Source organism: Pistacia vera, unplaced genomic scaffold (genome assembly GCF_008641045.1).
Source record: "Pistacia vera cultivar Batoury unplaced genomic scaffold, PisVer_v2 Contig487, whole genome shotgun sequence".
In the NCBI taxonomy this organism is placed as follows: Eukaryota; Viridiplantae; Streptophyta; class Magnoliopsida; order Sapindales; family Anacardiaceae; genus Pistacia; species Pistacia vera.
Window position 1 is genome coordinate 767,840 of NW_022196320.1, and position 23,356 is coordinate 791,195.

Genomic DNA, 23,356 nt, shown 5'->3' on the forward strand with positions numbered 1-23,356 from the left:
TAATTGTAATTTTTGTTGCCAAATCTTGAAAATAAAAACGTCTTATATTACTGATCCTGTTTATGCAGTTTTACTCTGTGTGGGATCGAATTTCAACTCTTCCAATTTCAGTTAATATTGAATAAACACCATTCTCCAAACAGAAATCCAAGTTCACAAGTTCATATTTCAAGGGGAAAAATTCCAATAGTAACAGGGAACAAGAATAGCATCGAAAATAACACAAACTAGAAAATCTTCATGGAATATGGCTGCAACTTTTCATTGATTCAAAGTAATCAGTGTCTTTCAAACACACGCGCTCTACATTTTCTCGATGGACTTTACAAAAATAGAAATCTATATTAGGCTGGACATGACAGAACTATAGATATAAGACTAACCCTGGAAATTTGCTAAAAATTGCAGAATGACAGGGTGGGGAATATAAATTTTGACAATAAACTATTTACAGTAATTTACTGGCTGTAAAATCGATGAAGTAAATAAATAAATGTAGAAACATGATACAAAAGATACCGGAAGGAAAATCTTTTTGGCTCCTTTCCTTTTAGGACTTACTGAGGAGAATGATCATCATCGGTGCCGCAGAGTTTACACGGGTCACGTGATTCTTCCGAGCACCAATGGTCTGGTACGCTAAGGAAGTGTGTTGACATGAATTTTCTGAATCTCTTCTTGTACTCTATCGGAGAAATAACAGTAGGCAGCACATTTTTAGGAACAAGAGAAGACTTGACCCACGTTTCTAAGTGCTTGTCCCAGGTATACTGCCTAAGATAATCAATGATACCGCATACAAGCTCTTGGCGCTCGGTATCTACCCCCACAAGTAAAGAATAATCCATCACATCTATCGACTGTAAAACAAAAGCAAATCAGTGAATTACCGGCCTATCTTAACAGGAAAATAATGTGAGATATTGCGGTTGATCAGGACAATATTACCAGTAGCCAATTAATCCCAGGAAATATATAGCAGAAACGATAAAAGACCAAAAAAAAAAACAAGGATCAGGAGAGAGAGAAATGCTTCCTCATTATTTTTTATGACACAAGCATGTGGCAATTATATCATCATAATGTTTACTGTATTTTAAACTAAAATGTCAGATTATATAATGCCTTAATTGAAAGAGTAAGATCCCATGACTAAGGAATTATACCAGATAAAAAGTTGTCATGGTGTATGTTTCATTCATTCAAACTAATTTTTCACTTACATTGAGGAAAGTTGTGTCATTCCATACAGCTCGTTGCAAGATACGCTTCGCTTTATTACTAACATATAATGGGGATGAATTCATGTCATTGACAAAATTCTGATCCAAAAGAACATTCCCTGAACCATCAACAACTGAATTATATCGAGCATGTAAAGCCCCTTTCAGATCATACTGGCGAGTAATGTTTCGACCGAAGGTAAGATTCTCCATAACCATCAGATCATGTCTCAGCTCCTTCCCACTTTTTGTCTGTCTTACAGTTACCTGGAAAGACACCAAGCATTTAGAAGAAGGATCAAAGAAATATAAACATCAAAAGGAACCCGCCCCCAGAGAAAGAAAACATCAATTTGACAAACCTGATAAATACCAAGAACTTTTGCCAGGCAAGTTTGGTTTCCTAAATCAAACGACTCATTCATGTACTTGAAATAGTGCATGGCAAACTTGTCAAATGAATCAAATTCAGTCTTCTTAATTTCCTTAATAATGAACCTGTCATCAAGTGTTTTTGCAAAGAAGGATTTGCTCTTCCCACCTTTGGCATCCCAGTTTTTACAACGGCTGAGGGAATCGATATAATCAAACTCAGATGGGCAGCATCGACTCCGCAGATCACGGAACTGGTTTGCATATAGACACTTGACAGAGTATTTACCCTTTCCAAGTGTTTTTGAAACCCCAAGAGAAACCTCTGGGCTAAGGACTTCAGGAGGAATCAAAGATTCCAACAAATTCAATCCATCAAAACTCGAGAAGCGTGAATCATCAGAAGAAATACTTAGTGCAGAGTGGACTGAATCTGAATCTGTAGACCCATTGATAGACCACTGTGGGCATTTTATGGTGGGAATTCGAGTCAGGCTATGTAAGCGTTCAGTTGTTTTGACAGCCACTTCACTATATTTCCTATTATCTGCATCTATTAACACCGTTGATACAGGTAGATCTTTCAACAAGGACAGTGCACAAGCAATTATGCTAGAGAGTTCACCCTCATAGTCTGACACCATATAATTATCGGTTCCCAGAGGGATGTGCAGCCTTGAGCCTTCCTCAGTTATTAGTTGATGGACAGCAGGCAAGTTTTCAACAGTGTATCTACTGACAGGTTCAAACTTTGGCACATAGCCCTTCTGAAGATCTCTCATGTATATCTGTCGGAGTTCTGAAAATGGCATCCAGAACCATCCATTCACTTTTTCTAAGTCAGATAACCCCTCTGAGATACTATTCTCAGATGTATTTGAATCAATTGTAGAATGGTCATTTGCAGTATCTGCACAATTTCGAATGGTTCCATCCCCTTGCAAGTTTTCAGGCAAAGGAACTTTCTCTGCTTGAAAACCATTATCACCTGAATGATTTTGGGTAGAACCATTATTTCTCACAGTAAAGTCATCACTGGTCAAACTGTTATGTCTTAAACAACCAACAGCTGGTGCCCCAAAAACCTCTGACACAATAGGTGTCTTCTTATACATATCCTCCTGTTCTTCAGATACTGTCACAGGACCATCAATTGGAATTTCCTTGATTACATCTTCGTTTGCTTCAGCTGATAAATCCAATTTATCTTTCAAACTGCCACAACCATTGGAAAACTTGTCACCATTTCCAGCATCGTTTTCTGATTCCTCATTTCCTACAGTAGGTCCCTCCATCTTTGATTTTGATTGCTCTTGTACCACTTTCTCAGTGGCACCAGTAGTAATGACCACTGTAGGATCAGGCAAGATCAGTGAGTGTAGACGCCTATCCCAAATGCATGATTCAAGCAAAATCTCCCACCGTAATCTGTTCAAACTGAGTAGTTTATGGACAGTTTCATCTGGATTCCCATTCTTAGCAACAGCATTTTGAATATCCGCCTGTCATCATTTTTTCCGACAAAAACCAAACCAAAGAGCAAAACCATTTTAGTTTTTGTATTAAGGAAGAAAAGGACAAATTCCTCAAAGTAATCAATCCCCAGGTTTTATCTGCACAGCAGTCCTTTCTTTAATTTTTTTCCTTTTTTGTGAAAATAGATGCATAGAATCAGGATTAATTCCATTACAAGGTTTCTAAATGACCATGTTTGACCCATATTAATATCATGTAATCAAAATGAATCCTACAAAAACAATGCTCATGATAAATGGATCAATAAAATGAAAAGATAAAGGCGCTTTCAAAGACATCTGGCGCTCGGTATCTACCCCCACAAGTAAAGAATAATCCATCACATCTATCGACTGTAAAACAAAAGCAAATCAGTGAATTACCGGCCTATCTTAACAGGAAAATAATGTGAGATATTGCGGTTGATCAGGACAATATTACCAGTAGCCAATTAATCCCAGGAAATATATAGCAGAAACGATAAAAGACCAAAAAAAAAAACAAGGATCAGGAGAGAGAGAAATGCTTCCTCATTATTTTTAATGACACAAGCATGTGGCAATTATATCATCATAATGTTTACTGTATTTTAAACTAAAATGTCAGATTATATAATGCCTTAATTGAAAGAGTAAGATCCCATGACTAAGGAATTATACCAGATAAAAAGTTGTCATGGTGTATGTTTCATTCATTCAAACTAATTTTTCACTTACATTGAGGAAAGTTGTGTCATTCCATACAGCTCGTTGCAAGATACGCTTCGCTTTATTACTAACATATAATGGGGATGAATTCATGTCATTGACAAAATTCTGATCCAAAAGAACATTCCCTGAACCATCAACAACTGAATTATATCGAGCATGTAAAGCCCCTTTCAGATCATACTGGCGAGTAATGTTTCGACCGAAGGTAAGATTCTCCATAACCATCAGATCATGTCTCAGCTCCTTCCCACTTTTTGTCTGTCTTACAGTTACCTGGAAAGACACCAAGCATTTAGAAGAAGGATCAAAGAAATATAAACATCAAAAGGAACCCGCCCCCAGAGAAAGAAAACATCAATTTGACAAACCTGATAAATACCAAGAACTTTTGCCAGGCAAGTTTGGTTTCCTAAATCAAACGACTCATTCATGTACTTGAAATAGTGCATGGCAAACTTGTCAAATGAATCAAATTCAGTCTTCTTAATTTCCTTAATAATGAACCTGTCATCAAGTGTTTTTGCAAAGAAGGATTTGCTCTTCCCACCTTTGGCATCCCAGTTTTTACAACGGCTGAGGGAATCGATATAATCAAACTCAGATGGGCAGCATCGACTCCGCAGATCACGGAACTGGTTTGCATATAGACACTTGACAGAGTATTTACCCTTTCCAAGTGTTTTTGAAACCCCAAGAGAAACCTCTGGGCTAAGGACTTCAGGAGTAATCAAAGATTCCAACAAATTCAATCCATCAAAACTCGAGAAGCGTGAATCATCAGAAGAAATACTTAGTGCAGAGTGGACTGAATCTGAATCTGTAGACCCATTGATAGACCACTGTGGGCATTTTATGGTGGGAATTCGAGTCAGGCTATGTAAGCGTTCAGTTGTTTTGACAGCCACTTCACTACATTTCCTATTATCTGCATCTATTAACACCGTTGATACAGGTAGATCTTTCAACAAGGACAGTGCACAAGCAATTATGCTTGAGAGTTCACCCTCATAGTCTGACACCATATAATTATCGGTTCCCAGAGGGATGTGCAGCCTTGAGCCTTCCTCAGTTATTAGTTGATGGACAGCAGGCAAGTTTTCAACAGTGTATCTACTGACAGGTTCGAACTTTGGCACAAAGCCCTTCTGAAGATCTCTCATGTATATCTGTCGGAGTTCTGAAAATGGCATCCAGAACCATCCATTCACTTTTTCTAAGTCAGATAACCCCTCTGAGATACTATTCTCAGATGTATTTGAATCAATTGTAGAATGGTCATTTGCAGTATCTGCACAATTTCGAATGGTTCCATCCCCTTGCAAGTTTTCAGGCAAAGGAACTTTCTCTGCTTGAAAACCATTATCACCTGAATGATTTTGGGTAGAACCATTATTTCTCACAGTAAAGTCATCACTGGTCAAACTGTTATGTCTTAAACAACCAACAGCTGGTGCCCCAAAAACCTCTGACACAATAGGTGTCTTCTTATACATATCCTCCTGTTCTTCAGATACTGTCACAGGACCATCAATTGGAATTTCCTTGATTACATCTTCGTTTGCTTCAGCTGATAAATCCAATTTATCTTTCAAACTGCCACAACCATTGGAAAACTTGTCACCATTTCCAGCATCGTTTTCTGATTCCTCATTTCCTACAGTAGGTCCCTCCATCTTTGATTTTGATTGCTCTTGTACCACTTTCTCAGTGGCACCAGTAGTAATGACCACTGTAGAATCAGGCAAGATCAGTGAGTGTAGACGCCTATCCCAAATGCATGATTCAAGCAAAATCTCCCACCGTAATCTGTTCAAACTGAGTAGTTTATGGACAGTTTCATCTGGATTCCCATTCTTAGCAACAGCATTTTGAATATCCGCCTGTCATCATTTTTTCCGACAAAAACCAAACCAAAGAGCAAAACCATTTTAGTTTTTGTATTAAGGAAGAAAAGGACAAATTCCTCAAAGTAATCAATCCCCAGGTTTTATCTGCACAGCAGTCCTTTCTTTAATTTTTTTCCTTTTTTGTGAAAATAGATGCATAGAATCGGGATTATTTCTATTACAAGGTTTCTAAATGACCATGTTTGACCCATATTAATATCATGTAATCAAAATGAATCCTACCAAAACAATGCTCATGATAAATGGATCAATAAAATGAAAAGATAAAGGCGCTTTCAAAGACATCTGCTAGTGAATCATTAAGGTCAAAGGTTGAGCTGGCAAGTGTGCAATACATGTAAGTGTAACACTACTAAAAAAGGGAAAAAAAAAAACATGCTATAAAGTTCCTCAGAGCTAGAATTCCATAAACAAGTACCATATAAACTAACCTCAAATGCAGCACATTCCTGCTTCAACATCTCCAATAAAACAGCGAATTCTTTCAACGAGCCTCGAATGTTCAGCTTTGAGCCCATCAACCGAGATCCTATCCGCTTTAAAGAGCTTTCAACTTCTGTGAACAGCAACATCCCTTTGGTGTATAACTGAAAGAAAAAGGTACTCCCAGTTCAAAATTTTACTAGAAAAGAGAAGCAGTTGTGAAGAAAAACAGATGCATGTTCTAAATATTCAGGCATAATCAGAAATCAAGAATCAAGGGAAAATCAGATAAGCCACATACATTCCAAACTTCTTCCTTCAGCCATTCTTTATTGACTGAATTGCTGAACTCCAGCTTCTGAGGCGGGACAGACACAGTATAAGTTATGACTGGAGAGTAACTGAACATCGCAACCATTGGACCTAATCTGGAGTTCAACAAGATACCATGACTTATAAGTAAATCAAAAGTATAATGTAATTCTTTGCAAAATTAATATACAACACACAGCTTCAACAGTGATAAAATGCAAGCACAAGAGAGTCAATACATTTCCCTAACAGTGAATCAATATGACATAGCACCTAATTTCCCCATAGTATTGAACTGTGAAATCCTAATCCATTAGCATTATAGGCAACGATATGTCATAGATTATTTTTTCATTTGGAAAAGTGCAGATGCCATTGGACTAAAGGCCATGTCCAATATGCTGTTTCTTTCAATTGGACAAGAAACCCAAAAGCACAACAGATGTTCCGTTTAATCAAAGCAGACAGAGGAATCCATACCCAAAAAAGTAAAGGAAGTCCCTGCTCAAAGAATGCCCACAGCTTGATGCTCTATCAGATGAAGAGTGGTGAGAAAAGCAGAGTTCCAAAAACTTTCCAAACGACAGACTACAGGCAGCAGTGGAAATCAACACTCTCTTAGTTGATTTCGAAACTCCATTCTTAGTTTTACATTTACCACAGCGACTCCACATCCAAATTTTTCCTTCCACTTCTCCGGGCAAGCGCTTTCTATCAGGAAGCCGCTTCACTTGTATTGTCAGCTGCTTCTTATGATGTGCATAATAGTAAAAGTGAGCTTCGGGCAATTCGCCACATGTGATACACTGGGTTCTCTGCATAATATTGCAGTTTGTATAAGTGCCCAGTACAAGTTAATAGAACCTAAATCTTAAAAACAATTTGGGAACATATACAACCGGCCATGTCACTCAACTGATGTTACTTTTGTGACAGTGCACTAAAAGGCGTAAACTATAAGTTTAACAAATTCAAGGTAGGAACACTCAGACAAAATGAGAATATTGTCTTTCTTGAGTAGCATATTTTTAATGAAACACCAGTAAACTAGATAAATCACATCTAAAATGAAAACTACACATTTATAATATTCCTTAATAAAGAGAGATCTGTATAACCTGATTGAGTAAATTATCTTGAAGAAACTTTCCAAGGGGGATATCAAAATTCTTGTAGAACATGATGTGAGAAAAATGGCTTTGCTCACAAATAGTATCCCTGAAAGCATTCCGGCTGGACACCAAAACCAAAATACTCTGAGAATCCAATGCCCCATTTGCATCCTCCTTACTTTTCACTTGATTTTCATCACTGCCATGATCTTTCCTAGTGTTGACAGACGTTTTCTCTTCATCAGATATGGATGGCAATTGTCCGGGTTCTTCTGATAATTTCTCTTCATCAGACATAGATGGTGATTGTCCATGCTCTTCAGACATACTTTTAGCTTCCGTTTTATACTGGTGTGCATCATCCACTTTTGAAACCGGAACCACTTCGGTGACCTTACCATTGGGAAACTTTCCACTAAAACCAAATAATGAAGACAGGGACTGATATGAAGCAGCATTGGAAAGAGGGAAACTATCCCCTATGACTTTCTTTAGAGAGGCTGAGAGAGATGAGAACCCAGAAAATATGGCTGGGTTGTACGGCTCATAAGATAATACAGAATGTCCTGACCCACTATTTGCAACAGTACTATCTTCGTGTAACCCATTTGAAATGGGAATATCAGTTGTACTTGACCCTTTTTCAACTGTAGTATCTTGGAGACAGGGAACAATAGATTTACCATTTTCTGAAGCAGGGTACTGTTGATGTGTTGGCGAGACATCTGCTACTTCAGCAAAAGGAATGGTAGAAAACATTGCTCTCTGATCAACAAGGAAAGATGTTTCAAGAATTAAATGATATGCCATGACAAAAGCACATTGTACCACATATTTAATCCTCTTCAATTCATCACTGTTGCTTCCTTTCAACAAAACCTGCAACATTATGTCATATATTCAGTGAAGGAAGTACTTCACAAAGAATAAGAGGAAAACAAAACTGTAAATGAAGAAAGCTGGTATAACAAGCTCAAGGCATTTTATATAACTGCGAGGATAAATTACTAAAAGAAAAAACAGCAATTCTTTCAGAGACCAGAAAGGCTATATTGTAGAGATTATAATAAAGTTAGGATGTTATCTAGGTTTGCTTGCTTTCAAGTTTGGTTTCTACAAAAGGATAATTGACTGGGATGCTTACTATTTTTGCATTTGCTTTTCTGAGAGGTCACAATATATTATAATATGTGAAACTAACAACATATTATTATGTGGATGAAATCCTAAGATCTTGTTCTTGTTTATCCACCCTTGAACTAAGAATATAGAGAGATGTCTCTTCATTTCACCCGGTAAGAACAGTTTCTGACCATATAAGATTTTGCCTTATTGTAATGAACAAGCCAATTGATCAAATTTCTTCATAAATTTCAATGTTTGCATTAGCCAGGCACATCTGCTGATCCTAATTGTCACTAATTATTAACACTCATTGCGCACACAACTTCAAAGCATCCTTATGAGTGCCCACATGCATGTGTCATCTATGTACACTTGTTAAACTTTTTCTATAGGCATTAATTGCATGCCTGAACAAGCCAGTGTCTCTTAAACCACCCAGATTAATAACCAATAAACCAAAGAAAAAGTTACAAACTCACCGTACAGCCCAGACGTGTAGGACAGCCCTCAATAAACATCAATGTTTTACTTGGCCGCTTTCCACTCTCAGTAAACGCAGCATGTTCTTCTATGAATTTTTCAATGTGAAAAGAATCACAGTGCTTTAGCTTTTGACTAGTCAATGTCTCAGCTGATACAATCGGTGCACCAGTACAACGAGCAACTCGTTCTAGCCGATGGAGCTTCATGTCTAAGACCAATGTCATTCCTTTCGCAAGAATAGACTCTTGGATATCACGAGAAACTGTTTTTTCAACTAGAACCACATTTGGATTGCAGATTTCTATCATCTCCATAACAGATCTCACTTGGCCCTTTTCCTGCAAGCAAGCAAAATTAGAACAAAATCATATACATCCATCACATTAAGATTGTGGGGATTCTTATGAACTTACCTGCTCCATTGCATGAAATGATGACAACCCACTAGAAGACTGACCAAGCACCCCCCGGACCAGTAACAGCCTAGGCTTCTTGTACTTGGTTGGCATGTGCTTGTGAGCAGCATGCTTTTTAAAAACCAAGCCTTTGATTACTTCACTGTAAAACAAAATATTGACCCAGCGTTCAAAATAAAATCAGACTTATAATATGTAAAGCATACTTGAAGCTATTTGGCATGGCTGTGAACTTATATGCTTCTTCACTACATTGAAAATGATGGGTAATAAATAGCAAAAAAACATTTACAAGAAAAAATGCTTTCACAAATTTCTTTTCCATACTCCTACATAAGGTGAATAAATAAAAATACTCAATGAATACTCATCGGGAGAAAGAAAAAGGAAACATCAGTTTGTCCAAAAGTATTAAGAACTGATAATCTAGGGATGGTACATTTATATAAAATAAAAAATAGAAAAAAAGCATCAATAGATGTCCAATAACCTTTATTAAAATATCAAAAAACAATATAATGAATATCTATAAAAAAAAAAAATTCACCTAAAGATATCCATTAGTTTTTCAAATGAACATCTAGCATATAGAAATTGTTTTGTCATATCACCTTTGGCTCCGAGAACCAGTTGCAATGCATTTTACTTTTATGTAGCGGTTTGGATCCATTGCTTTATCTATAGCATCAGGCTTCAAAGAGGAAGCAGCTTCCCATGATAATGAGGTAACTATATCCACCCAACTTTCTCCATCTTTTTCAGAAGAGGCAACACCAACAGATTTGAGAAGTTGATTCACTATGGCCTTGAACTTACCACTCATCACTGCTTCCATTGCTCTTTGTTTTTTCTCTTTAAACTTGTATTTGCCACTGCCTTCATCTCTGACATCACTCAAAGAACTCGGCTTACCCCACTTAGTGCCATCACCACATTCATCATCATCGTCATCATCATAAGCCACACTACCTTCAAAGTCATCCTCCGAGTCTTCTGCTTCTGGAGGTTCCCAAATATTGGCATCCGGTTCTTGTTCAGATGCATTATTGTGGGATCTACTAATACTTTCCAGACCATTAACCTTTGCTTCTTGATCTTTGCTAGGTGACAATATTTCAACATCTCTCATTATGTCATTATCATTGCTAATACTGCCATCTTTTAAACTGCCACCAGCCATTTTATTTGATCTATCAAGTCCATTCACTAGATCTTCTAAGCGTGAGTTTTGCATCTGGCCATTCAACCTAAAACTGAGATCCTCTTGATTATTGTTCGTCGTAGCTTCCCCTTGTTCACTCCTAACAAAAGTCATACAAACCCTTTAATTATTACATAAGCGCAAAGAAAATGCTATATCAACAGGCAATTGAAAGATGGAGATACCTACCGGTCATACGAGTTTCCATCAACTGACAAATCACCTGAAAGTGAAGAGTATAAAAGAAAGTATTAGGCTACAAAGACATAGTGAAAACCTTTTGACCACATTAATCTATGTTCTGATAAACAAGAATAAAAATTTACTGCAGCTTGAGAAAGTGCGATCACTGCTTGACAAGGAAGTCGTAGGACTGATCATTGGTGTCGAAAACGGACTCGAATTATCCTGCTTCATGTATTCTCTTACTTGCTTCTCCCTACAGATTCTACAGGACCAAACGGGGCCTTCACCATTTAATCTCAAAGAATTTCCATTCTCCTGTTTCCGCTGTTCCTCCCTTGCCTTTCTCAATTCAGCACCACAATTATGGCACATACTACACATATGATGAAAACTTCCTCCAAGTAGTCTACTTTTAAAAAGGTCCAACCTTGATCACCTATTCGGTTAAGTAAAATATTTAAAATTAATACAAAAACATATAAGAACAATGAACTAAAATTGAAAACCATTTACTTGGATGAAATTTCACTAGACAACAGGGATTCACATTGCAAGAACCAGATATTAATTTAAAGGCACTTCCAGTACTTAAATTTTACTAGATAAATATTAAAATCTTACAAATGATAGTTAACAAAGATCATAACAAAGCGAACAAATAGTAAATCACTTATTCAGCAATTCAGAGAACTCTGAAAGTCAGGAAGTCAAATTTTCATAGGGAATCTAGTCTTCACACATTCTCAAAACTCAGTATCAATAGCAAAATCCAAAAGTGAAAGACAGGTAAACTAATCTATGGAAATATATTAGAAAATCCTACAAACGAAAAAAAAGAAAAAAAAAAAAACCCACAAATCCATCCTTTCCCACCACACCAGAAAGCCTGCCCAGCCAAAAAATTAGATAACCGCCATCTAATGTCTGTTATCTAAGATTACACATTCATTAAACAAACTCCACAAGTTCTTCGCGATGATATCTACTTCGAAAAAGTTGATGATAATCCTAATGAAATCTAATGGCATCATAAAAAAATATGTAAAAAAAATAAAAATAAAAATAAAAGATCAGAAGGTAAACAACATAAGTAAATAACTAAGCCCTGAAAAAACATGAATGTGTAAAAGCAGATCATTACCAACTTAACCTATGAATAACAAACGGAAATCCCACTACTAATTCAAACAAACCAGGATCAGAACATGCTTATTCACTAACTATAACCCAGACTAAATATAAATTCAAACAAAATTTTAAAAAAAAAAATAACAAATTACGGTTAAATTATATATATATATATATATATATATATATATAAACTTATTCACAACATAGTAAAAAAATTAAAACCTGTAAAAAGAAAAAAGAGAGAAAGAGAGAAAACACCATCAACCCACTTCGTATTTATACTTAATTGATCTAAAAAGAAACAAAATCTTCAAGTCAATTTTCAGAATCCGAAATGACCACCAAACCAAAATCTTGAAAATCCCTTAAAATTTTCACAAAAATATTAAACTTACCAATTTAAAACCACTAAACAAAAATTATAAATATAAATATAAACACAAAATGGAAAGTAAAGCATGACTTACTGTCAAAGCAATCCAGGGAACAAAGATTTGGGAGCTTGCTCTGTCATCAAGCTCAATCCCAAACATAATGGAAACAATTCAAAAACACTTTTTTTTTCTTTTTCTATTTTCTGAAAACAAGTTGATTTCTCTCTTTCTTTCTTTGTTTTTGAGAAACAAGCAGTCCAAACAAGTGTAGAAACAAAGAGAGAAGAAGAATGGAGAAGACGACTTAAAATCCAAAATTACAAGAAAAGTATTTAAAGTACTTCACTGTTTTTGATTTTTTTTTTTTTAATTAAACTTTTTTTTAAAATAATAAATAGGCTGGCTGTCTTAATGTCCAAATACGAAGGGTAGATTTGCTTGTAATAAATATAGAGTATATTTTTAATTTGCAATTATGCCCCTAAATTTTAATATAATCTTATTGATGACTTCTTATTTTTTTATTACTTTTTTTTTTCACCTAATTATATATTTTAGTTAATTTTTTTTACCATTTGATAAATCATAGTTGATTTTTTTGACTGTTTCAAACTTTAGTCAACTTTTTGTAGTTTTAATATTTTTATTGAATTTAGAGTTAAATAAAATATGTAATGGATTTAAAATAAATCGAGAACATGAAAAGAGATAAGAGAAATCACGTGCATGAATGTTTGTAAATTCTGAGAAATGTATGTTGGTGAACTAGAGTTGAAATTTAGGTTAGGTGCATTTAACTTTATTAATCTGTGACTGATTAAGTAAAGGATTGGATTAAGTTTGACAAGTAATTTACTAATTTTTCTCTTATTTAGGATAAACCACGTTTGTCCCATTCATGTACAGTAAAATCTTTTTATAGTCATAATGGTGGGACTAACTAATTTTATTACTATAATGGGGTTATAACTTAATAGAGGTGTAGTTAAAAAAATTTCTTATTTCATAATTCATGTTTTAGTAGTACAATATTAGGATTTAAATTCATATTTTAATAATATTATGGTTTTAATTCAACGCTTCAATTACCTACTTTTAAAATGGATAGAAGATCATGTTTTGAAACCAACAAAGATAACTGTCCTTAATGGAATTATAAATACAGTTGCTGCATGACAATTGATGTGAAGCCATAAACAATTGCCAATTATTTAAAGTATTACAAAATTAGGACCCTCGATATATGTCAATGAATTGCAAGTTACAAATGAAGTGGATGAGGAGAATCAAAGAGTCATTGTAGAATTGAGTGATCAAATTCGATAACTTCACTACACTAATCGAATGAATATTAATGTCTTCCTTAATCATCCAAATAAGTAACAAGTCATATATGCTTTAACAAAAGAAAAAATCATCTCTACAATTAAACAAGAAGAGAAAGGAAATAATTATAAGGATAATAATATGAAAATACAAAAAGTTTCATGTCAAGAAGCTCTAAACATGCTTGAGAAGCTAGAAATGTTTTTGTTTTATCAAGAAAATACCCATGATAGCGAGTAATGTACCTACAAATTAAAAGATGTGGTAACAACTCTAAAACATAAATTATTGTCTCAAACAACTTTAGATAAATATTTTATTTCATCTTAAACTTTTAATGTAACATACCATATATTTTTTTGCAATATACAAATAATTATTACAAATAATTTTTTTGTAACCGGGTGTTTAGATTGGTTTGCGTACACCTCAACTAATCCTCAAGGTTCATTGAATACCCTACAAGTCCAAAGAACTAAGTAAATCACAATATTATTATAGTAGGCGGCCCCAAGATTTAAAATCAATAACTCAAAGAATGAAGCAAACCTCTTTGACTGTCAGGCTAACCCCTTAAGGTTGAATTATATCATTTATCTCCACAATAGAAGTAATAATTTTTAATGTAATTATATTATTAGTCTGCATTTTTATGAAATCATATGCATATCCATTATTAAATGAATCATATCAAAATTTTCTTTAAATAAACTGACGAATTGCAAATAAATATAAGAATATGTATAAAGAGATAACTCAATATATACTTCAAAAATAATAACATATCAATTGATGTGTAATAGTTTGTAGCAATAGGTTGTAGATAATTTATATGTATAACATCAAGAGTTAATTTCATCCTAGAATAAGCGATTTTTGTAAACTATTGAATAATGGTTGAAATTATCAAAAATCCATTTAAGAACCAAAAAAATCGATGAAAATACCAAAAACCCTTTTATATCAACAAATCCCTTAATTAAGATATTTAATAGTTTGAAAAAATCATTAAAATATTTGATACTTAACGATCTCTCAATGAGACAGATGAAATTAACCTAAACATTAATTATGTTATACTTTCCAACTTCTATATTCAATATTGATATTAAAAGAATAAAGGAGGATTTAACATGGTTCCTTAAATTCGAGTCCTTTTGATGGTAAAAGAATAAAAAAAGAATTTAACATAGTTTCCCAAATTCAGGTCCCCACAATTGTTAATTAGGGTGGTCACTAGAGCTCTTATCTAATCGATAATTCTAAAATTTTAAAAGATTAGTTGAGATACGCACAAGCTAGTTCAGACAATCCCGTTCAAAAAAAAAAAAAAAACTATTTTGATATTTCATCTTATTATTTTATCCCAATAAAATATTTATAAATAAAGATATCTATTGATATTTGAATTACTATATGACAAAAAAGTAATACTTGTGTCACACAACTTTCACCCATTTAATCTAAGTTAAAAAACTTAAGCATTAAGCCTTAATTAAAAACACCTCCTCTAAGCTGCTTTTTTCTAAAGCACTTTTGTTTCTCCCATCTTCTATTCAATGTTTCCTCTTTTGCCAATTGCCACTACGATTCTCCCTTCCTCTTCTTTTTAGTGTTTAGCTTTTGAATCATTTCTTTAATATAAGAATTCTTTTTTATAATCTAACATCTCTTTATTTTCAAGCTTTTATTTAGATAAAAAAATTGAAACAAAACTTTAAAAAATATGTTATATATTACTCTCTCTTATGTGGAATAATATTTCTATTTTATTTATCCCCTTTTAGATTGCTTAATAGAAATAAGGGGTTTTTGATAATTTTTTTAACAGGGTTAATTTTTTTCCTTTTATGTATATATATTTATTAGGAGGTTTTTGATAATCATAGAGGTATATAGAACTTTGCAATAATAACATATACGTTTCATATTAAAGATTTTATGGGAGTGATTAAGTCAATCTTACAAAAAAAGTATAAGTTTTATTTAATTGATTGTAGTTAATGGTTAATCCAGAAATTTCTATTAGAGTATGTCAAAATAAAAACTAATTACATATAACATTTATATTCTATTTTTTTAGTCGAAATTGTCACAAAAAGGGAAAAAAAATTACATATTAATATTTTTTTTTTTTTAATTTGACGGTGGGCCATCATTCTACATCCACCTCGGATGGTTAATTACCGTCGAGTAATGCAAAAAATAAAAAATTTAGACACAATTTTTTCCCTGAAATTGTCTATTTTATTATTAACTATATGGTTATTGTATTTTTTTTTTTTTTTAAGTTTGAAATAAGAAATTTGTGGGCAAATGTAAATAAATAAAAGTAGAAGTCCTTGAAATTCAGAAAAGGAATAAATTGAAACGGTTGAATTGAAAAATTAGGTGAAGTCGGCTTTGTCTTTTGTAGAAAGATGACATTCCAATATAGTGGCTTTTACGAGGCCTATTTCAACTTTAATTGTCTATAATTTCCCCCTTGACTTTTTCACCCCTCCTTTACATTTCCCCATTGTTTTGTCGATTAATTTTTTTTTTCAATATTAAAATTAAAAAATTGTATATCATTTATGTGCATATTATTATAAAAATCAAATCATTTTAAGAAAAATAATAGCTTAAAAACCTACCAAATATTTTCATAAATAAATAAAAATTTGAGTAAAAGACAAATTTTATCAAATGAAGGAGGAACTGAGACCTAAATCATAGATTTTATTATAAATTTATTACCTATATATATTATAATCATGTTTTATTATGAATTCACGTATAGTAGTATTACTATGACATATATTTCACATGTTTCATGATATATATTGTATGATTGTTTTATAATATATATTACAAATCATACAACTTAATCAAATTTATATCAAATAAATCAAACATTTACCTTAAATTCAAAAAACTTATAATATTGTATATATTAATCCACAAAATTATTGGTACTGCTAACCACAAGATGCTGCTACACGGCAAGCTTGATGAGATCACGCCACGTGGTGGAAATATAGTGGCTGGAGTCCTCTATTCTAGGAGGAGCTGATTTGTTTGGACGCTAAATGATTGGAATATCAACAAGCCAGATGTCACGCAACGAAGACACGTGGCAAATCATAGGGATGTTTATGTCAATTACACTACAGTAATTGACCAAGCTACCCTTCTTTCGTGAAGTGAAGGAAATGCCTATCTGGCCATGAAATGGCGGACTCTAATTGGCTGGAGAGTGGACATTCACGAAAAGGAGTCCGTGTATTAAACGGAAAGCAATAATTGTTCTCAATTATATGAGAGTATATAGATAAAATAAAAATTGTTTAAGCTTATCTTATATTATAAAAATATATTTCTAAAGTGAAAATCCAAAAAATTATAAATAATTATATATGATTGCATTTCATGCCCTAAAAAAATAAACGATCGGATCGACTTATATATGATTGCATTTCATGCCTTAAAAAAATACACGATCGGATTGACTCTGTTTTATTTATAATGTAGCATAACATACTTATAATACAAAACTTAATATTCGTAATATTATTAAAAATTATAAGTTAATTGTTATCTTCTTTATTTTGGATTCTGTTTAAATTATTTACTAATAAGTTATAATAAAAAAAAGCTTATATTTAAAATTGAAAAGTTTGAGCCCTCTTTAAAATTTCAAATTTGATAAAGAAATTAAGAGTTCAAATTTGACATTTGAAATTTAGGCTCCTCTTTGGGGGGTTACTATTAAATGGTTGAAAATTATGGTGCCATCTTTTTTTTTGGAAATTGTCCAATCAAGGGCCCATCAAATGTCCCATATGTTTTTTACTTTTATTAATTTACCCCATGAATTTATTTGCCATCTTAATTTTTACTATGAAATGTAAAATTTGACCTAACAACTAACTAAATCAGCCTAAATTATTGACTAATTTTCAACCGATTAATATAATAATTAGACACGAAGTCTTGCTGAGCATTAGAGATTTTACTATTATTGTTATTTTAAATTTTAGTTAATTAAGAATTAAAAAAATATTTTATAATTGTTATTATCAATCTTACGTGTGCATCGATCATATATAAATTAATTTCTGATTACGGGGGACAATACATAATGCCAGTTTTGATACAAGTTGTAATATAGATCTACAGAAATACATTATTATTATTAGTTCTTCAATGTTATGTAACAAATTTAATTAGTTGGATTGCCTGCAACCTTCTCCATGTTTGATTCCAATTTTTTATTCGATAGCCACATATTGAAAATTGGAATTTTGGTCTACAACATATCTCATTGCTTCCTTCTTCATCAAGATCATTTTGGACTCTCTTTATGTGGATACGTGAAATTTCTCGAGGTTTTAACGTTTTAAGTGTGTGCTCAACCATTCTAACGATAATATATATTTATTTTATGCATAATATTAATTATTACCATAAACTAAAACGAAAAAAAAACTATGGAGAATCATTAGATTAAAACTTAATTAAATAAGTTATAGAAAGATTAAAAAACAAGTGAGTTGATTTACTACTTCAAAGATTCCTCCAATTTAGAGTAAAAGACAAATAGATTTAAATTATCTTCTTTTAAATGGCATTTTTTTTTTTATTATTTGAATTCATTTATTTCCGACCCATCTTTTCTGAATTTTAGCCTTCTGTTTGTCTTCTCTTCCAAGATTGAAAATGTTCAGACATATATGATATTAAATGTATATATATTTACAACCTATTTTACAAATTTTCTCTCACATCCCACGTGACAGTTACAATTGGTTAGTTTGCAATTAGATAGGTGAGACCTATTACGAGCTTTCATATCGACTTGAGAGGGTTGTGAGTCAATCTTTATTAATATTCGGATATTATTATGTCTTTTGAAAATTATTAAGATGTCATGATTACAGAATGAAGCTATATATACTTGACTTTATTGTAGCGTAAAAATTTATTCAGGGTGATGTTAACCGATATTATCTGTACAAATTGGATCTTTATTTTTCTTTCTTCAAACAATTTGCATATTGAATTAAAAGCATGTAAGTCAAAAAAAAAAAAAAAAAAGAGTTGGTAATCAGCAAAAGGAGTCAAGGATGGGAATTTCATCATAAAAGGTTTTACTTTTACATTTTTGGGTTTAGAATGTTAGGTTTGATATTCCTATTTCTTTGAAAATAAAATATCTAGAGATTTTCATTTATCATGAAAACAAGTCAAACCAGTTTAATTTCATTTTCAATTTCAATTTCACGATGTGGCAACATTTGGATTTTGGGGGCCTGCAAGAGGGAGACTTTGAAAAGGAACAAGAGTGGGAAGGCTGGTTTGTACGGCAAACAACAAAAAAGGTTAAAAGAAAATTGTTGAGATTGAGAGGTACTCATCAGCCACCAATGTGAAGCATATTTTGTTTTTGATTTTGACACTAATTCTCAACTACTCATAATTTTAATCTTTGAAATAAAAAATATTTTCCATATGTTAAATTTGTACATTGGCGTGGAGAAGCTTGGAGAAATTTAAGTAAAAAAATGTTGAGAAATTTTGGTTTCATAATTGGGTATTCAATGTCTTAGTACATAGACTTTTTTATGGACCTAAAAAAAACTTTACAATAAGAAAAATATGATAAAGTTACTCATGGTAGCATTGCCTCAAGTGTGTATAGCTTATTTAAGAGATCGTAAACATTATTGTCTCTACATGGATTTTTCCTAAAAATTTTAACGGTTGATACGAAAATGTTCTCTTTGAATGCTGTATTTATGATTCGTTGAATCATCTTTAAAAGAGTAATTACATACTGAGGTCGTGTTATCCTGATACCCATTATGACCCTTACATCAATTTTGAAGATTCATATAAGAATATATAGTATTGACATACAAAAATATTGTATTATGACCTTCTCTATGAATCATTTGATTTTTGAAAAACCGTTGATTAAACCACCAATATGGTATCTTACCCTATTGGATCATCCTTAGAAAGGTAAAGAAACCCATAAAAAGTTGATCTAATAATCTAAATAAGAGGTACATTACGGAGAATTAAGTGTTACCCTTCCAATAATTTGAAAATTGGAAATAAAACTTGTTGAAAATTTAAAAATGAAGTAGTGGGAGGCTCCCATTCAGAAAAACAAATATTTATAATATAGCAAATCTTCTAATGGGTAGAGATTATGTAAAAATCATTAGTGATTAGTTGAATGTCAACAACATTAAATATGCTTTTACATTCCAACTTGCATTTAAATACAATTTATTATCCTTTCAACCATGCTCTATATTTATTTATTTTGTCTCTTGTCATTTTCAATAACACTAAGTGGTGGTTAATTTTAAAATGATAGATCTATGAAATTAAGTTAAAATATCACCATATTAAAAGTTTTCATCATTTGAATGATAAACAATTAATTTAGTCAAAAAAAATTGATATCTAATAAGGGTTTTAGATTATACTAACATAAAAATGTTATCTTGGTAGATCTAATGCCTTATTTTATAACATCTGATTTTATATTTTTAATCAAACTTGAGTTGCATAACCAACGGCGTCTTGAATTTGGTATCATAAAATAAAATTACTCTTTTAGATATTTGAAATAACATTATAGCCATTATTTCGTTAGTCTTTATGTCAATGATTACGTTTGAGCTTTATCGATTAAATTAAACAATACAACAACAATACTAACAATAACAATACGGGGTAAATTAAAAAAAAAAAAAAAAAAAAAAGAAAAAGCAAAAAAACACTCAAAGTAACTCTAAAACAACAAAATTAAAGTTCACTTGAAACCCAGAAACAAAACTCAACACTCTACCATTACAACAAACTTTTTGGTGAAATTTCTCATTGGAAATTGAAATAAATGGATGCCATACATGCATGATCAAATGTTGATTCAATTATATTAATTGGAGGGAACATGGTAGTATTTCCCTTTACACTGCATCTGTAAACAATAGGGCAAGATTCTGCAACGGAGCACTTGAAGCTGACCTAACTCTCTTGCATGAAAACAAGGTCCACAGGCATGGGAACAATCTGGCAAGCTTACCCTTTGGGTGCACTTCCATTCCTATTCCCTCTGTCGCTCTTTCCTGAAATCCAAAATACAGCTTATTACTATAGTTGATGCGCCTCATTTAAGAATAATGTTACATTTACAAAGTCAGATACAAAGTTTGTATCTGAACTGTATTAATCGGAAGTTCGAACCTGATGATTTTGTGGGCTTGATGATCTTCATATGTGGAGGCTACAGCCATTTCATGGAGGTGGCAGTAATATCTTGCAAACAAAATAAATTTTGAAGTAATTAAGATTCATTGTAATAACCTACAAAATTATGTCTTTGAAGACATGGCTGGACATTTTTTTTTTTTTTTTTTTAATTGAGAGCAAATAATAAGAATGATGATGGTCATGGAAACTTGATGGTTGGACCCCTAAACCTGTTCCAAGCCCAATTAGCTTGGCTTGGTAAAAGAGATTAGGCCAGACCTAAACTACAAGTCAAAAGTTATAAAAATTTGATATGTGGGCTCATGGTCCATACTAGACTCATACCCGCTTGACCCAAAATGTGAAAAAATAAATTGATTATATAAAATAAAAATAATTTTTTTCTAGTAATTACATAATTGTACTTAAAAGGTATTTAGTAATTTGAAATTAAAAATATTATAACACCCTTAACTCCAGTGGTCTACTAAATGAAAGAAATTTGTAATGATTTTTGTTCTTTTAGAAAAAGGATATATTTGCGTAAGACATTAATGTCACTTCCACAAAAACATATCTCCCACATTAAAAAAAAAAAAAATGAAAACCCGAAACAGGGCTTGAATCTAATTAGGCCGGCCAAGGGCCCATAGTGTTTCTTCATATAAAAATTAAAAAAAAAAAAAAAATAATAATAATGACATATTATACAAACAAAAACATGAAAAAATGAAGTGAATACAATGATGAGGCGACAAACGGAGGCTCCCACCAAGTAAGCAACATGAAGAGCACCACTAGAACCAAAGAACTAGCAGCTCCATTTGGAAAAACTTCATCATCTTTCTAGATAATTGATGTTGCTATAGATATATTATCAAAACTAAAGGGTATGAGAAGTAGGGTTAGTGTTTTGGGGTGAAGGTGAAGACTGAAGAAAGATTGAAAAGTGTATGTATATATAAGAAAGTGAGAGTGAGGGTTAAAATGTAGAAGGAAGGTACAGCTGAAACACGATCACAGATCCACGGCTTTCTTTCAAAGTGTTTCACATGTTTGCCCACTCTTCCTCAAACCCCTACTTTTGGAACTTTAAAACTTAAAAGTGCACTGCATTTTATTTTCTAAATATTTCTCTTCACACTCTCACTGTATACAATACACAAGGGAGATTAACGTTGTAAATTTGAAATGAAAGTTTGAAGAGGAGAGGTTGTATCACGAGTAGAGAGACGGGGAGCGAGAGAATTGAGGAAGGGCTGACATAAACGTGAAGAGTGAGGTTCTTAGGGTTTAGCCTTAAATGAACTTGAACCATCCTTTATTGCATTTGCATGTAGCTTCCAAGCTTTTATGACTACTCTCTTATTTACTACTCTCATGTTGTTTGGTGTTCCAAATTCCAAACAAACAAGTTGCTGTTATTTCTATCACTATTATATATTAGCCCCATCTTTTTTATTAATAAGGGTAAAAATGTAATTAAAAATTATATTATTAAAATTATTCTGTTGCTTACTTGGTTTTTGCAAATGATAATATTACGTTTATATCAACACTTTACACCATTCTTTTCCATCATGATGTGGGCGACTATGTGGAGGCACCCCCTCATATGCCATGTCAGCTAGTTGCCACATCATGAACCCGAAAAATTTTTAAAAAATAAAAATAATTTTACTTGCCCAAAAATTTGAATAAAATTTTTCCTAAATGAGAACCCTTAGTCAATTTCGATTCCCTCAAATTTCCTTTCAATCTTGAAAACCCTAGGCACCACCTTCTCAAATTTCCTTTCAAATTTTAGAAAATCAGAACCTTGGCATCTCTGATTTTCTTTCTTGTTTGTGGTTTGGTTTTGTTGGCTAGTTTGCTCTAGGTTTGTGGAGGTGGCGACGATTGTGTTAGCTAATGCATAATCAATGAGTTCATAGTTTCGTGTAACTCTGTTAAACAAAATAAAATAAAAAGCTTTGGCAATTCGAGGAGTCACCTACCTCCAATACTGGTAACTTTTGAGATGAAAAATCGTATCTGGATTGATAGCAAATACCATTTAAATACAAACTAAAATTAACTGAACCCAAAACTGACTCTTGACCTCTGCTAAATTAAAGGAACATGGTCCCACGTACTCCTCTATCCTAAAGACCAGGCTTTTTACTAATCCTACAACTGACTACCAGGCTTTTGACTAAGACTACAACTGACTAACTTAAATAAAATAATAATTAAAATAGTAAGACCCTACTTAGACAAGACAAGAATTAAAATACTTGTTTAGACAAC

At 32.7% G+C, this 23,356-nt stretch overlaps 1 protein-coding gene across 1 annotated transcript; it reads right to left on the minus strand.

Moving 5' to 3' along the window:
- Positions 1–237: 237 nt before the first annotated feature.
- LOC116104884 (putative 1-phosphatidylinositol-3-phosphate 5-kinase FAB1D) lies at positions 238–12,783 on the minus strand. The gene is made up of 13 exons (XM_031391324.1): positions 12,584–12,783; positions 11,126–11,421; positions 10,989–11,022; positions 10,210–10,899; positions 9,596–9,740; positions 9,179–9,520; positions 7,581–8,453; positions 6,943–7,277; positions 6,452–6,578; positions 6,159–6,314; positions 4,189–5,700; positions 3,827–4,093; positions 238–860 (listed from the first exon to the last, which is right to left on the minus strand). The coding sequence occupies exons 2-13, from the start codon at positions 11,364–11,366 to the stop codon at positions 558–560; spliced, it is 5,025 nt and encodes a 1,674-aa protein (XP_031247184.1). The 5' UTR covers positions 11,367–11,421; positions 12,584–12,783; the 3' UTR covers positions 238–557.
- Between the last annotated feature and the right edge of the window lie 10,573 nt (positions 12,784–23,356).